The following is a 16,128-nucleotide window of genomic DNA, read 5'->3' on the forward strand; positions in this document are numbered from 1 at the left end:
GAGGCGGGGCTTCACATGCAAATCGTTAAACGGGGACGGACCCGGCTCGCTAAGGACCCGGCTCCCTAAGGACCCAGGAAGGGCGGTGCCGCACAGGAAAATCACTAGAGTAGGGTGTGGAGCCAGGCTTGCTAAGGGACCAGGGAAGGCGGTGCCGCAGGGGTAAATCTTTTGGACTGGGGGTGGGGCCACACATGTCAGCCGAATAACCGCCGAGGCGTTGGGCTCAGGCTCCCAGAGGACTTTGGAGGGCGGTCCACTTGGGCCAGAGTCAAGAGCCCCGGGGGTGTAGGAGTGGCCGGAGTGCCTGCCCGCGACGTCACAGTAGAGTAATCGCCTGGGTTGAGGCGGGGCTGCCCACTGCGCCGGCCAGCCAGGGCAGGACCGTTTCGCCAGCTGTTCCCCGATTCCCATGGCGGCGGCCGGAGAGTCCCCGGAGGACCCCGCCGCGGAGCCCACGCCGGCGGCGGCCTGCCGCTTCTTCCTGGAAGGCCGCTGCCACTTCGGAGCCCGCTGCCGCCACCCCCACCCCGGGGCCCCGGAGCCCGCGCGGCCTAGTGGCAGGGCCCGGGCCGAGGCCGGGACCAAGAAGCCCCCGCTGCGCACTGCCGCGGCGGTCATCCAGCGCATCCGCTGGGACCCGCGCCTGGACCCTGCCGACTTCTCGGTGGGCTACGCTGACCGCTTCTTGGGTGTGTGTGAGGAGCCCTTCAGCGCCTTCTGCTGGGACGAGCCGCTGGCGGCGCTGGGGCCCGGTGTGCTGGCCGTCCCGCAGCACCGCGTGCTGTACTTCCGCTTCCGCGACCGAGTCGTGTGGGACCGCGCCTCGCGCTTGGACCAAGTTTTTGGCTCGGGCTCCGCGGAGGGCCGCGGACCCACCATCCTGGACGCACTCGACGGCGGGACCGCGCAAGTGTCCGGAGATGTGCACGATGACGACGCGCAAGGGGCCTGGGAAGCACAGGACTTCGTAGCTGCTGCCCCTGCTGGCGCCCGAGAGCAGCCGGGCGGGCCAGGTTCTAAAGCCGGTCACCTGACACTGGCGTCTGCCAACACCCAGGAAGTGGATGGGACCAGAAGCCTGGATTCCCCGTGGACAGAGCCCAAAAGGGTGCTGAAGACGGCCGTGGAAGCCAGGACTGAGGAGATACAGGCCATGGCAGCCCCAGGAGAAAGCTTCCCTGAGACTAAAGTGTTGTGGGGTCCCGGAGCCTGGCCCGAAGGCGGGGGCGGCGGCGCAGCCCCTCGCCAACCCCGCCCCACGCATTTTGTAGCCATCATGGTGACAGAGCCCAGGCTGCAGCTGGGGGTGGCCAAGGCCCAGGAAGAGCTGGTCCGAACCACGCCTTCCTGCGCTGCATTCACAGTGCCCACAAAGGCCCTGCACCTAACGCTGGCCCTACTGAGGCTGGTTGGACCCGGAGAAGTAGCAGCCGCCGTTGGAGCGCTGAGACGCGTGCTTTCAACCCCCGGAATAGACGCACCCCCGCAGCTGACGTTTAGGCGGCTGGTGCTCCTGGGTTCCCAAGTGCTCTATGCGCCACCTTCCCCCTCCCTGGAAACCGTGGCCCAAGTGCTGAGCCAGAGGCTGGAGGCTGAGGGGCTCAGAGTGCTACAGCCCTCTGGGGGACTGCACCCCCACCTCACGCTGGCCAAGGTGCCCCGGGGCTCCCAAGGCCACCTCCCTGCCACTGGGTTCAGCTCGGAGCAGGAGCTAGGGAGCCAGCCCCTGAGGCAACTCTGGTTGTGTGTCATGGGGAGGGCAGGGGGCGCCTACCAGCCCCTGGCTGAAATCCCCCTGGGGTAACAGTCCCAGACCTATGCGACAAATAGGATTTCAACCCCAAACCAGCCAGATCCAGTCCAGGAGGCACAAAGCTCGCTCTCTCTCTCTTTAATTTTGGTTTCTCTCAAGCTTCCAAACTGTGCTCAGTGCTCCAAGGAAAAGAATGAAGGAAAGAAAGGGGAGGGGAGAGGAAAAGGGAGGGGAGGCAGAGGAGGAACATCTGGAAAAAAAGCAGCCTGACAGTCCAGCTGTTTGCGAACTCATTGCACATCCTCCAGTTACATGGCAGAAGAGGGAGGGAGGGCCGAAAAGAAAAGGGGAGGAAGAAGAAAAAATAACTTAAACACACACAAAAAGAAAAGAGAAGGAAACATGACGTGAGCTGGTGATCCATGAAGGCAGGGAGGGGGAACCGTTTACCTGTGCTGAACCAGGGGGGGGGGAGCAGGAGGAGGAGGAGGGAGGGAAGGGGGAAAAAAACCAGAAGAAACACTGGGGTGGAGGGAGGGGACACGAGACAACTTAATACAACTGCAGACGAGGCGGCCCGGCCGGTGAGGTCCCGCGATGGCCTCCGGAGTCCTCAGTGCGAGGTGGCGGCGTGCTGGTGGTGTGGCGATGGTGTTTCTGGGGTGGGGGCCGAGGGCAGGACACAGTCTCTACGGGCTCCCCTTGCTCCAAACACTGAGGCCCCAGAGGGCTGGGCAACAAGAGTCTGTGGTGAGGCGGGCAGCGGGCAGCGTGCTGGTGCCCCCGCCGAGGCGGGCATGGGCGGAGCAGCCTGTCTTCTCCCGCTGGCCCCCGGCGTGGGACGGCCAGCCAGGGTGCCGGGTTGGTGCCGGAGTACAAGCTCGAGAGAGAGAGAGAAAAAACACTGAGACAGCATTAGTGGAGGTACAGAGTGGACACAGACCATGCCCCCACCCCTCTGCGCCCCACCCCTCCTCCCCGTCCCGTCCCTCTGAGGCAAAAAATAAAAATGTAGAAAAAAATCTCTGTACAGACTCCCCAGTCGGAAAAACGGGGGCAGGGATGGTGACTCTTTCTGGAGCCCACTCCCCACAATTAATTTACAACCCAAGTCCATGGCTCAAAAACAAGATCTGCAGAGGCAGCACTGGGGACTGCAGCCCCACCCCGCCCCGTCGTGCTGGTGCTCAGAAGGCGGACAGCTGCGCCAGGCTGAGGCGGCAGTCGATGCTGGTGTTGTCCGGGCCCGAGTAGGCCAGGCCCAGAGGCTCTAGGAAGGCCCGGCAGGCAGCCTCGCCCTCGAAGGCCAGCTCGGCCTGCAGGTAGGAGACGGGCAGCGCAGGGCGGAAGCTACGGAGACAAGAGGAGAATGTGATGAAGCGGGCGGTGGGCAGGGGGGGCCCCACAAGCCCAGAGTGGGTGCCCCCCCTTCGGACACCCAAAGGGTTTCCTCAGCACGTTACCTGCTGACCTCTAACCCCCCTAACCTCCCCACCTCTGGGGCTTGGGGAGGCCCGGGGTGGGGCTGATGGCCCCAACCCCAGTTGTGCCCCCCCTCACCCTCACTTACCTGTGCGGGGGGCGGGGAAGGAGAGGGGACAGGAGTGAAGGGCCCAGCTGGCTCCTCCATGGCACAAGGGCCTGAGCAGTCCCTTAGAACAGGGCTGCTGTGACCGAGGGGCAGAGGCCAGGCAGAGGTAGTGACCTCGGAACCGCATGGGATGGCAGGGCTGACTGCTACTCTGGGGGCCCAGCCTTCATGAGTCCCCAACCCTGGGCTAGTGCCTTGGAAATGCCCAGACACAGGTCGTCCGCCAGCACTTACTACATACTCAAAACAGGATTTCTGATTGTCCAGAAGAGACACTATTTATGGAGCACTTGGCATGTGACAGGATACAGCTGTTCTAAGTACTGCCACAGTGACTCACTGAATTCTTGCCTGTAAGCTATGTCACCCTACGCTTTATAAACAAACACTGAGCAAACTGTAGATCCAAAGACAGAGCCACTTGACCAGTGTCACCTAGGAAGCAAGTAGTAAAAGATACATGAACCAGTCCTGCCCCAAACTGATGCCCACATGGAGTGGGGGGACACGGGAGAGCCTACTGTCCCCCACATCTGAGCTGGCCTCCTGGCTGCCATGCAGGGACCTGACTCTGGGATGGAGGGACGTGTCTGCCCAGGAAAGGCAGTACCAACTTAAAAGTGGGAAAGCATGAGAGCCTAAGGCGAGTGACAGGCCAGGGCCCCTTCCACAGGCACTCTGCTGTCTGTGTCCCCATAAGGCAAGCACACGGAAGCTTGGGAGCTGCCCTGCAGGAACCTGTCCAGCCACACAGGGTGGACTCACTCGGAGGGGCTGCTGGGTCCTTCAGGCACACCGCCGCCGCCTCACTCCCAGTCATTAACCAGGTTCTGTGCACCCTCACCCTCCACGTTTCTGCCCCGTGTCCTTTATTTCCACGGCCCCTGCCCTGGCTCGGCCTTTCCCTTCAATCCTTTCCACCCAAACTACATCCTAGACTGTCCTTAACCTTCAGGTTGAATGTCCCAAGCTAGCAGACATGGCAATCAAGGCCCCTGGGACCAATTGACCCCTGACCAGGGGTTCTCAAGGTCGGCAACACCAACACGAGGGTAGATGATCAGCTGTGGGGCACCCTGCGCACTGCAGGCTGGGCAGCAGCATCCCTGGTCTCTACCCACTACAGACCAGTAGCACCCCCAACTCGTGACAACAAAAGATGTCTCCTAACATTGCCCTATGTCCCCAGGGGGAGTCTCACTGTCCTGAGAAGCACAGGTCCCCCTCAATGTCTGGCAGCAGGACACAGACTGCGTCAGCACTGCCCATGTCCAGTTTGCCCCGCATCATGCCTCTTTCCCTAACCCTTTTTGTACCCTCGAAGGACTTAAGTGGGAACGTGGCCCCGTCCCATCAGACCAGAAGCTGCCAAGAGCAGGACCATCTTTTCTACTTTGTCTCTAGAGCAGGAGCTCAGTGACAAAAGCCGAGAAAGACAGACAGACACCTTGCAGGGAGGGAGGCTGGGGCCCATAGCAAGGAGCAGACCAGCCAGGGTCCCAGGTGACGTGAGCAAGAGGAAGACAGCAGCAAGGAGTAAAGAAGGACCCCCAGAGCACTAAGACAGAGATGGTGGAGGGAGCAACAGGAGGGCCAGAACAGAGGGTGGGCTGTGCGAAACGAAGCAGGAGGCACTGGAGGGTGCTGTGTGTGGAAAGAGAAGGGGAGAGGGGACCAGGAGGGAGACCAGAGATGACAGGTGATGCAGCTGGAGGCCCGGCGTCCGGGAATGTGCAGATAAGGGAAGAGAGGGCCGGGGCAGAGCTCAGCAGCACATACGTTTTGATCATCGCCTTGAGGGCAGCCTTGCGCTCCCGATCTGCGAACTTGTCTACGAGGTAGCCAGACATACAGGGCGCATGGCAGTAGAGCCGGAAGAAGCGGTGGTAGTTGCCCAGAGCCCAGGCTGCCCTTAGCGCCAAGGCGTGGGCCACGCAGGGGTCTGTCTTCAGCTCCCGTGTCAGATACGCCAGCTCCGTGGTGATGTCTGTAGCCCCAGACAAAAGGGAGTCAAGAAGGGCCCAAGCTGGGCCGTGCCGCCCAGTCCCACAGCCAGGGCCTCACCTCCTGAGTTCTTGGTGAAGATATAATACAGGATCCGGTAGGCAGTGAATTCGCCCACGTTGCCCGGCAGGTTCTCTGCATATAGCGACTTGAGCTGCGTCTGGCACTGGTTGAACTCCTCGTGGTCACCCTGGTGGTGGGGGGCGGAGAAGGGGGAGGAGCACAGTGAGGCCCGGGGAGGGGCCCCGGGGCCCCGGAGCAGCCCGGGGCACGTCACCACTCACCTTCTCCAGGGCGATACGGGCATGTGTCTCGTACACCTCCACGGTAAATTCCGTGCGCACACCTTGCACCTGGGCAGTGGGGACAGGTCAGGCCACAGCAGGGCAGCACCTTCCCCCACTGAGCCATGTCAGCCCCCCCCCTCACCGTCAGGTCCTGCCGGATGGACTTCATCTGTTCGCAGGCGAAGGCGTAATCCTGCTTCTCTTTCCAGTGGGACTTGACCATGCACAGTGATTTCTTCAAGACCTGGGGCAGGAAGGAGACGAAGGCTCGGCATGACAGGCAGGCAGGGCAGGGACGCACCACCTCCCATTCCAGTTCCATTCCCTTGGTGTTTCAAATGAGGGTGTGACACCAGAACCACTCAGTGACTCACTACTGTCATGGGGAAGAACTCACAGCACAGCACAGGTAAGTGTGCCCGGGCCCGGTTCCCACTCCAGCACCCAGCAAGCATGCACCTGGGACACAGTGTTCACTGGATCGTCCCGAGGGCCTCAGCGGAGGACGCTGGGGTCCTTCTCCTTCTCAAAGCCATGAAAGCCCAGAGGCTGAGTGACGAAGCCACACACCCAACACTCAGGTCTTCAGTTCACCTCAGTGCCCACCTGGCCAGCTGGGCTCACACGGATGACCCACCTTTCCCACCTGCACTTACCGGGACAGGGCGCACAGTAGACGGGTCAGGGGCGCAGGTGAGACGCAGGTAGTGCTTGGTGACGTCAGGGCAGGTGCCCACGATCTGCAGCTCCTGCCAGTCAGGGTCAGCCCCGCTGCTCTCCAGGCCGCCCACCTGCAGCACCAGGGGCTCGAGGCGTAGGCGGCGGGAATGTCCGTGCTGGAAGCGGGCCGCCCGCTTCTGCTTCTTCAGCTCGCGCTCAGGGTCCTCACACTCCAGGGCCACCATCCTCTTGCGGCTGCGCTTGGGAGCCAGGTCGTGCCTGGGGAGGGAGGCGGCCAGCAGAGGCATCGACGCCGTCCTCAGCCACAGCAGCCACGTGCCTCCCCCACACTCCCCAAAGGCATAGTCCCTCCTCCCTGGTCACCCACTGAGACTCACCTCTTCCCACGCTGTGCCCTGCCTCGGCCACGATCCATGTGGGCCCCCCTACCCCCCCGGCCCTTGGGGGGTGGGTTCCTGCGGCCCACAGGCTGACACTCATTCCCTGAGTAGGAACTGTCAGAGTCCGAGTGGGAGTCACTGTGGAAGAAGCACGAAGGTCAGGCCCCACCTGGCTCCCCACAGGCCCAGCCCCACCTGCAGCCAGTACGCACCTGCGTCGGAAGTGGCGGCTGGGGGATCGGGAGGAGGAACGGGAGCGTGAGTCGGTGCTGGAGGAGGAGCTGTGGTCCTTCATGAAGACATTACGGTTGCCAAACTTGGCGAAGCTGCTGCCCCTCGCTCGGCTGGCTCCCCCCGCCCCTGGTGTCCCTCGCTGGGACTGGGCGGCCCCGCCCCTGGTGGTGGCTCCCGCCCCCCTGGGGGGGTGAAGGCTGCTGGGGGTCTCCCATCGCTTCTTCTTGGGACTCTCTGCCACAGGATCTCGAGTCAGCCTGAGGACAAAGCAGGTCAGGGCATCACCAACCTGTGCTCCCACCGCCCACCAGCCACCAGCCACCCACCCCAGGGACACAAAGCGGCAGGCAGGAAGGGCACGCGTGTAAATGACTGGGCTGACGTGCTGGGCAGAAACGTAGGCGAACCCAGCTGGATGTGTCTAGCAGGTGCCTTCAGACTGCAGAACCCTGGGCCCGGCCTTTCGTCCCTCCCCACCCGGCACCCAGGCAGCTCTCACCCCGGCAGGGGCTCCCGGCTCCAGTCGATGGTGTAGGCGGAGCCGTCCTGGAGGCGGGCCTGCAGCACCTCCTTCAGCAGCTTCTCCGTCCTGTCCTTGTCCTCCTCCGATTCACAGGCCGTGAAGCAGCGCTCCACATACTCTTTCATGTCCTGTGGCCAATCGTCTGGCTTCCCAGAGAGGCTCCCCCTGGGCAAGCGCATTGCAGGGACTCAGCTAGGGCTCACCCATCGGCAGAGCCCGTTGTCACCACCACTCACTGAGCTGATTTGTGTCCCAGACCTAAGGTGGCGTTTCCTTCTCCATCCCAGTCTGTGCTCCCAACCCCACGGGAGGCCCACTCCCCTCTGAGGACCTGCAGGGAGTTGAACACAGATGCTGAGCATGGGGGCAAGGGAGTGGTCACCTGTGATTCTGGGCCTTCTCGGGGTTGGGCTGGGGGCCGAAGCCGCTGTGCTGGCCCTCGGAGGAGCTGAAGCTCTGGCTGGTGACAGCGAAGGGCCGTTTCTGAATGTTGAACTTGAGACCACCAGTCCCGGGGGCCGCTGTGAGGGCAGTGAAAGCCAGGGTTAGGCCTACCCCGGGAATGGAGAGGTACAGTGCCTGGTGGCTGCCCCAAGGCCCTGTCGATGCCAGCACCCAGAAGTAAGGCCCCACGTCCCGGTTTCTCTGCACTGCCCACTTACGCTTCATGCGGTTCCATAGCTGCTGGCCCTTCTTGGGCTTGGTGGGCTCTGTGTAGGAGTGCGGCCCATAGGCCTGGCCCGAGGCAGGCCCGGCCTGGCTGTGCTGTGACGCTGGGGCCGTGCCGGGCTGGGGGCCGTTGTTCAGAACATGAGCCCCGTGTGGGGGGTTGGAGGGCTGAGGGGGCTGGGCCGCGGGCAGCTGCTGGGGAGGCGCCTGGTAGGACATGCTGTCATCCATGCTGGGGACAGGGGGCTGTCAGAAGAAGTGGTGCTGAAGACAGGAGCAGAGCCTCGGGCTGCTCACAGTCTGTCCGCAATCGTGACAGTACTCAGCTCTCAACTCTGCCACGTCCTTCTTCTGAGGCACGGCCTTTTACCAACCACCCTTCCACAGCTAGGAGAATTCAAGCTCAGACACAGAGGTACTCACATGGCCTCAGCTGTTAAGTGGCATCCTCCCCCCACCAGTGGTTATGGTCCGAGCACATGTCCCGTGCCAGTCAAGATATGTATATGACAACAATACACACTCGCAAGAGCCCTGTAATACGATCACCTTTCCCATTCTAAGTAAGAGCTGGCTGAGCTGTGGAAGTCACGTGACCACACCACCAGGCCCACCCGCCTCCCTGCACTGGTTGTACCACTCCTCCAAGCTGCATATTAAGTGCAAGGCCAGAATATATGTGTGTGACTGCACGTGTGGGGAGATACAGAAGACAGGTTGCTACCACCATCACCCCAACAGCCCAGGCCTGGGCCTTAGCCAAGCCCTAAACCCATCCTGGTTTCAAAACCTCTGCTCTGCCCAGCCTCAGAGCAGGACTTGCTTGGCAGGAGGGAAAAAAAGGGGAGGTGGTCAACTTAAATAACACAGGTGTCCCCATTGCTAGCCCACTCAAAAAACTACATCCCCAGCTGGAACATGACATGGAGCTGGGCTGGGGCGTTACCTGGTTCAGAGTCCCTTGGTGCTGGGGGCCTGATGGCTGCTGGGGTGTGGCTGAGCCATAGGAACCGGCCATCCCGTACTGGGAGGGGGAGCCATAGCTCTGGTACATGCTCTGCCAAAGGCAGGAAGGAGGGTTAGTGGCAGGCCACCCCCACCCCTGCTGCTCAGACACCATATGCAGCCTGTGGCCCTCCCTCCCTCATCCCTCACCCTTTTGTCTCTACCGCATAACGACCTAATTCTCTTACATTAAGGAAAATTATAAGACAAAAATGATTAATTCTATATCCCACTTCCACTAGTCCTCACAAGTTATTTCTCTATTCCACAAGAATTTACTGAGTGCCAACTCTTCTAAGCACTACAAAAGACATAAATCCATGCTCAAATGAAACTGGCACTCAGAACAGCACAGTTGCAGACAAACATGTAACACAACCAGCAGTTAAGAGCTGGGAAAGAAAAGGCCAAGCAAAGCCACAGAGTGCAGAGTGAGGGGACGCTCCTTTACACATAAATTTGGTCAGAGAAAAGTGCTCTTTTTAGGCGCCATCTGTGCAGCCCTCTGGAAGGTGAGGACACAGCGAGGTGTGGGCACGTGGGATGGAGAACAGCAGCAGAGTATGGAATGGACTTGGTGTGGGAACATGGAGCGTGTGGCAACTGGAGTGGGGAGAGGTAACCGGAACCACCAGATAGCACAGGACCTGGTGGACCAGGACGGGCTTGGGAATCGATCTCATGGGCAATGAGTTAGTGGGGCATGTTCAGCAATTGTCATGCCGTCTTCAATCCATCAGCCACCCGGGCTGTGCCCCACTGAGCCCGCCTGCGCCCCACAGCTGAGCACTCACCACAGGATAATAGTAGCTGTAGGGATAGGCGTAGCTGTACTGCTGGTACCACTGGTAGTACTGCTGCTGCTGTAGCACCGAGGCTTCCGCCTGGGGCACATACTGTGGAGACAGCCCACTTGACGTAAGCCTGGGTGCAGGAGCCCACGGGCCCCATGGTCCCCAAAGGGCAAACCTATTTACTGGTTACCTGCCGTGGAACAGAACTGGGCCCACATCTCCCCATGGAGAGCCACCACCTCTACCCCCGGACTCAGACACCTTAGGGACCAAGGGAATGTCTCCCTCTTCAGGTTGGACTCCCAGGGATAAGGACACATGTTGCCTTGGATGTTTCAAGGGAACAGTCCTTGCTTCCCCCACTCTACAACTCCTAGGGTGTCTTCAGAGCCCTATGTACTGGTGATACATGGGGACACCATGAGTGTCTCTCCCCCCAGCAACCCCCCATCAGGGTGCTCAGGCCCATGTGGCCTTCTCACCTGTGCGCTGGCCACAGGCCCATTGCTGCTGGCCTTGGCGGAGCTGCCAGCGGCACCAGCCTTACTGATGCTGGCCAGGGCCTGGCGGGCCTTCTCCCACTCCGGGTTCTCGTGCATGGGCGTCTCCATGCCGTTCTCTCTGCCAGTCCCGGCCACCATGCTGTACTGAGAGGACCTGCACAGAGTGGACCGAGTGAGTCTGCTCTCCCCACTGCACACAGTGTGTGTGTGTGTGGGGGGGGCGGGGGGGTGGTCCAGGCAAACACCAGGGCTGGGATCCCAGATCTCCCTCTATTTATTGGAGCCTAACTTTTCTAATCTATGATATGCTAACAACCAGTTTCTGTTTCATAGTTTTCTGTGAGGAATAAATGAGATTTCCCACCTAAGGTGCTTTTCCAGATGACTGGTACACAGCAGTTGTTAAAAATCAAACAATACAATTAACAGCATCCAGAGAACTTAACATAGCACCTGGTGACCAGTAAGTCTAAATACTATGAATCAACAAATTCTGTCTGACACCAGCCAACTCAGCAGGTTATAATTACAATGTTTTGAAAAAATAAGGAATTAACAAAAAAGTAAATGACTATTAAGTGTTGGAAACTGCCTCCCAATCGTAGCTCACTGAACAAATCACCAGTTTTGTGAAACAAGAACTATACTGTGAAAAACGAAAGCTCAGAAGGCTTGACCTTCTTCACACTACACCCAAATGCTTCCTGTATCCTGTGGCCAGAAGTCCTTATCCTCACCCCCGGGGACAACTGCATCACTTCGCCCCACGCTGTGTGAGGTCCTGTCCCAGACGACAACGCTGGGGCTTGCTTCCTCTGGCCCTCCCCTCTGGCTTCTGTCCCTCTAACCCACTAACCAGTCTGTGCTACGTTGATCACCCACGTTGGCCGCCATCTGGACCTTGGGGTGTAAGGGGTGGACCTCGGGAGCCAGACTGCTTTTTCACTGTCTGTGAGAAAAAGAATGAATTAGGAAGACTCAAAAAGGAGCAACAAACATACCACAATGTGGGGAAAGGAACAGATGGACTCACGAGAAGCCAGGCAGAAAAGAGATGTTTGAGAAAGGAGCCCCTAGGGTAAAGAATCTGGAGAGAATTCTGGGTGTGGGAAAAAAGGTGAGGGGAAGACCTGGGCCTCCCGGTAGTGCTGTGGGTGGAAAATGAAGGATTTGAAAACAGGAAAGTTTGAAGGAATTTCCCATAGGGAAAGAGAAGGATCTGAAACCCATGAGAAAAGGGAAGGATTCGAGGGAACCCTGAGGCACATACGGAAAGGTCAGAGTGGGATGGGGGACCTCGGCCAAGGTAAGAGGTCTAAAAATTCCTGAAAGGAAACAGAAGAGAGAAGTCACTATAATGAGCAAAGTCTGAATGAACCCTCAACACTGGAAGACTTGGAAAGATTTCTGAGAATTCTGTAAAGAATTCAGGGTGCTCTGAAAACACTGGAGAATGGAGAAAAAAATCTGAGAGGAAAAGGACTTCTGGAAGTTACTCCTAGAAGCAGGGAGAAGTTGAGTGTGCGCAAGGGAAATGCCAAAGTGAAGAAATGGGTTCCTAGGAAGCTCTGACAAGAATGATTTCAGGAAGGTTCTCTAAGGGCAAAGAGCCCTATGTGGGAAGTTCCTGGGGTAAAGAAGAGGCAATTGCTTTGGCTGGGGGTCTGGAGAGAAAGCTTGGGGACGCCTAAAGAAGTCCAAAACATGTTTTGGAAGGTAACAGTGGGGTGGAGTACGAGAAGTGAATGGGAGTGTTGGGGGCAAGAATTGGGGGGCCTAACCTTGAGGGGATAACTGACAAGCACGGATGGGCTCAAAGGCGAGTCCCGCTTGAGAACTCGACAGTCCTACAAGAAGTGAGGTGACAGGAAAAGGAGTCTGGGGCTGGAAAACGCCCTATGAAAAAAAGGTCTTAAAAGAACCAGACCAGGGTGAAGCAGAGGGCCATGAGCAGGGTACTGGTAGGGTGGCAGGACAGGAAGGAGATTGGGGGGAAGTTGGGGCCGGAGTGAGGGTCCTGGGCATGTCTAAGGGAGGAGGCAGGAACGGGCGAGGGGCACCTGGCCGTCAAGCAGGCGCGGGGAAGGCGGAGGAGGGCGCTAGGTGGACGAAGAGCCCGCCCAGATCCCAGCGACAGGCCCAGGAGCCACCGCCCCGGCCGCGCCACGCATGCGCACTACGTTCCCGGGAAGACGATGGCGCAAGGCCCACCCGTCGCCCGGGGCAACGCCGTCCTCCGCTTGGAACCGCCTGGTCAAAGGGAGTTGAAGAAAGGGGCGCCGGGGTCTCAAAAATTCCAAGGGAGGGGCGGGAGAGCAGAGACCGACTACACGGAAACGAGCGTGCGCGGCCGCGCGCCCCACCCCGCATGCGCAGGCGCAGTGCCGCCCGTGCCCGCCACACCCAGTAGACGCTCGCGCGCGGTGTCCGTTGGGGTGACGGCCACCAAGGCCTCGAGGCCCGCAGGGCGTAAGACTAAAAGGAGATGCCGTGCTCGTCCCCCCGCCCGCCGCTCCCGACACTCACCCCCGCCGTCCACCCCTGGGACTCAGCAGCAGCGGCCCAAGGCGGCAGCGACACAGCCGCAGAAATGCTCGCGACCCCACTGCCTCTAGTCTTCTTTGGGTATCGACGTCCTGACCGCGGCGTCCTGACGTCACGCGGAGTCCTTGCTCCGCCTCCCTCGGCTCTGCACAGCCAATGGACGCCGCGAACTTCCCTTGAGTCCGCCCTCCCGCCTACGCAATGACGCATGGGCGTGTTAGGCAAGCCGGAAGACCGGGTGGGGATGGTGGCCCGGACGGGCGACGTGCCGCTGAGTTGGGCTCTGCGCCCTTCCACGCAGCCTTGTTTTGGCTCGGTTAGTGGTAGCCATTATTATTATTTCTAGATATAAATGAGGGTGTTGGTAGTTGTAAGACTGCTCACCGTACAGGGACGTGGAAGCCCGGGAAAGAATGACGAGCTCTTAGAAAGAGTGAGAACAGGCTCCACCGGAAAGGGAAGCTTCCCCAGTAAATAAAACTGGAATGGCGCACCTGGTGGAGGGAACAGCGTGCTCAGATATTTGAGGCGAGAAACAAGCCCATCTTGGGGAGTTGGGGTGGGAAGCGGTGGGAGGAGCAGGGGGCTGTGGCAGAATAGAGGGCTGTGAGGTCCTGGAATAAAGAGGTAGGTCCGGAGAAGTGGGCAAGTAGCAAGGCCATTGATGTTACGCTGAAGAATTTGGACTATGTCTGTAAACAGGCCTTTCTATCAACTTTTTGTACCTGTCCTTTCGAGTCTGCCATGTGTTTCCATCCATGATTGACTGATAAAATTACCCAGTCCAGTTCAGGGACAGGTCACTGTAGTTACAGTAGGTGGCGGAACATTAAGGGGCAGCTTCCTTTACATTTTCCATTGTTACAAACTTTTCTATTGATAGCTACATATTATGTTTTTACTGTTAGCATACTTGATCTATCTTTTTACGTTTTTAAATTAAACTTTGCGTTTCAGAATTATTTTAGATTTACAAAAACGCTGCAGAGGTAATTCAGTCTTGCATACCCTACACCCAGTTCCCCCTAATGCTGTCATCTCACATTATTGTACAATATTTGTTAAAACTAAGAAACCAACATTAGCACATTACTATTAACCAAATAACAGGCTTTATTTGAATTTCATAAATTTTTCTACTGAAGTCGTCTTTGAGTCCAATCCAGAGTACCACACTGCATATAGATCCCATTACTTTTTTTTTTTTAATGGGATTTTTTTTTTTTTTTTTTTTTTAGATTTTATTGGGGGAAAGGGAACAGGACTTTATTGGGTAACTTCCAGGACTTTTTCCACGTCAAATTGTTGTCCTTTCAATCTTGGTTGTGGAGGGCGCAGCTCAGCTCCAGATCCAGTTGCCGTTGTTAGTTGTAGGGGGTGCAGCCCACCAACCTTGCGGGAGTCGAACCAACCATCTTGTGGTTGAGAGGATGCCCTCCAACCCAGTGAGCCATCTGGTAGCTCAGAGGCAGCTTAGCTCAAGGTGCCTTCAATCTTAGTTGCAGGGGTCGGAGCCCACCATCCCTTGCGGGAGTCGAGGAATTGAACTGACAACCTTGTGGTTGAGAGCCCACTGGCCCATGTGGGAATCGAACCAGCAGCCTTCGGAGTTAGGAGCATGGAGCTGTAACAGCCTGAGCCACTGGATCCCATTACTTTTAACCAGTATATTTAAGGTGGATTTCTTACTGATAGCATATAAGTGGATCTTGTTCACCCAAAGCATACAACCTCTGCCTTTTAAAAGAGGTGTTTATAACTTTATAAAATGTGATTGTTGGTATGGTTAAGTTTAAACCAATCATCTTGCTATCAGTTTTCTACTTGTCCATCTTTCTTTGTTCCCCTTTTCCTCTTTTTCTGCCTTCTTTTGGTTTGAGCATATTTTTTTAAATCGACTATATTTTAGAGCAGTTTTAGGTAGGGCCTTTGGGAGGTGCTGCACCTCAGGTCCCCTCCCCTGTCCTGTGGTGGGAAACTCATGAATTTCCCAGCTGTGGCGATTTCAGGGCTCACCTGGATGTTTTCCGTCTCTCAGGGATCACTCTCCTTCCTTGCCTAGTGTCCAGAGTCTGAGTACCATTTTTTCACGTATTTTGTCTGGCTTTTTGGTTGTTTCAGGAAGGAGAGCAAATCCCGTCCCTGTTACTCTCTCTTGGTTGGAAGTGGAAGTGCTCATATGTATCATTTAAAAATAATTACCTTTTGAAATGTGCTTTTATCTTGGTTAAAGCTTACCGAGTAAAGATCAGTGGCAGGCTCTTTAGCAGGAAATCAGGCGGCCTGAATCTCAGGGTACTTTGCCAACATCCAACCCATCAGAGCACGCTTCAGTTTCTAGACATGGTCTCAGAGTCACTAGAGGGCAGTGTTTGAGAGCAAAGCAGCCAGAATAGCAGGGCTGGCCCCAGGGTCACACAGCTCATGCGGCCATGAGAAGAAAGCGAGTCAACACAGGTGGCTCCCAGAACCTCCCTACTGGACATCGTAGTGCATTTCTCTTTCCCAGCTCAGGCCCACACATTGAAAACTGCCTTGAACATCCCTTGCAGTGCGCAAGGTGGACATGATTATCAAGCACGGTGCAGTCCTCCGAGGTCGGCTCCCCTGCTACATAGCTGATGTGTGGCACTCTGGGCCAGCAAGCCTTGACCTGAAACCCTTGGTGCCATGTATGTTTTCGGATCTGGGATTTTTCAGTTTTGAGCGGCGACATGGTTTAGAGTCCACACAGTACACTGTACCCTCAGTACCCCATATGACACTTCGAAATAACCCCATCAATGTTTCTGCAGGAAACAGATGAATGTTCCCACCAGGCGGGGACATTGTCTGTAAGTGACCCCATGCCAAGGTAGGTCAGGTTCTGCTGCCCAGTGAGTTGGGGAAGACCTCTGGTATGACAGCTCTTTAGGTTTTGGACTTGACAGGAGGGACTGGGGAGCTGTGTGTGTCACCCGTCTGATAGATGAGGCATCCACGGTCCAACAAGTCAAGGGACTGCCCACGTCCCATAACCACAGCCTCCTCTGTATTTGTCCACTCTGCTGCCATTGTCTGTTATACCCACCTCAAATCTCTCCTCTCAGGCTTTCCCCTAAAATCCCAAACCTAGCCAAGAGCTCCCATGTTTCCAAGAGCTGCCCTGCTGTGCAGT

At 57.4% G+C, this 16,128-nt stretch overlaps 2 protein-coding genes across 6 annotated transcripts; one reads left to right on the forward strand and one right to left on the reverse strand.

Annotated features, from left to right (window-relative positions):
* Positions 1 to 234: 234 nt before the first annotated feature.
* On the forward strand, positions 235 to 2,162 carry LENG9 (leukocyte receptor cluster member 9). Its single transcript, XM_019718647.2, has one exon. The coding sequence runs from the start codon at positions 413 to 415 to the stop codon at positions 1,805 to 1,807; it is 1,395 nt and encodes a 464-aa protein (XP_019574206.2). The 5' UTR covers positions 235 to 412; the 3' UTR covers positions 1,808 to 2,162.
* Positions 1,879 to 13,091, reverse strand: LENG8 (leukocyte receptor cluster member 8). Of its 5 annotated transcripts, XM_019718645.2 has the most exons (16): positions 12,954 to 13,091; positions 11,284 to 11,376; positions 10,407 to 10,581; positions 9,925 to 10,026; positions 9,072 to 9,182; positions 8,119 to 8,371; positions 7,839 to 7,977; positions 7,433 to 7,621; positions 6,912 to 7,190; positions 6,697 to 6,837; positions 6,295 to 6,577; positions 5,781 to 5,882; positions 5,636 to 5,704; positions 5,412 to 5,541; positions 5,127 to 5,334; positions 1,879 to 3,106 (listed from the first exon to the last, which is right to left on the reverse strand). In XM_019718645.2, exons 2-16 carry the CDS (start codon positions 11,319 to 11,321, stop codon positions 2,944 to 2,946), a joined length of 2,382 nt encoding a protein of 793 aa, XP_019574204.2. In that variant the 5' UTR covers positions 11,322 to 11,376; positions 12,954 to 13,091; the 3' UTR covers positions 1,879 to 2,943. The 5 variants fall into 5 exon arrangements, with proteins under 5 accessions (XP_019574204.2, XP_074172089.1, XP_019574202.2 ...); XM_074315988.1 differs by lacking the exon at positions 9,072 to 9,182; XM_019718643.2 differs by lacking the exon at positions 1,879 to 3,106 and having other exon boundaries at positions 4,606 to 5,334.
* Positions 13,092 to 16,128: the final 3,037 nt, after the last annotated feature.

Source organism: Rhinolophus sinicus, linkage group LG11 (genome assembly GCF_036562045.2).
Source record: "Rhinolophus sinicus isolate RSC01 linkage group LG11, ASM3656204v1, whole genome shotgun sequence".
In the NCBI taxonomy this organism is placed as follows: Eukaryota; Metazoa; Chordata; class Mammalia; order Chiroptera; family Rhinolophidae; genus Rhinolophus; species Rhinolophus sinicus.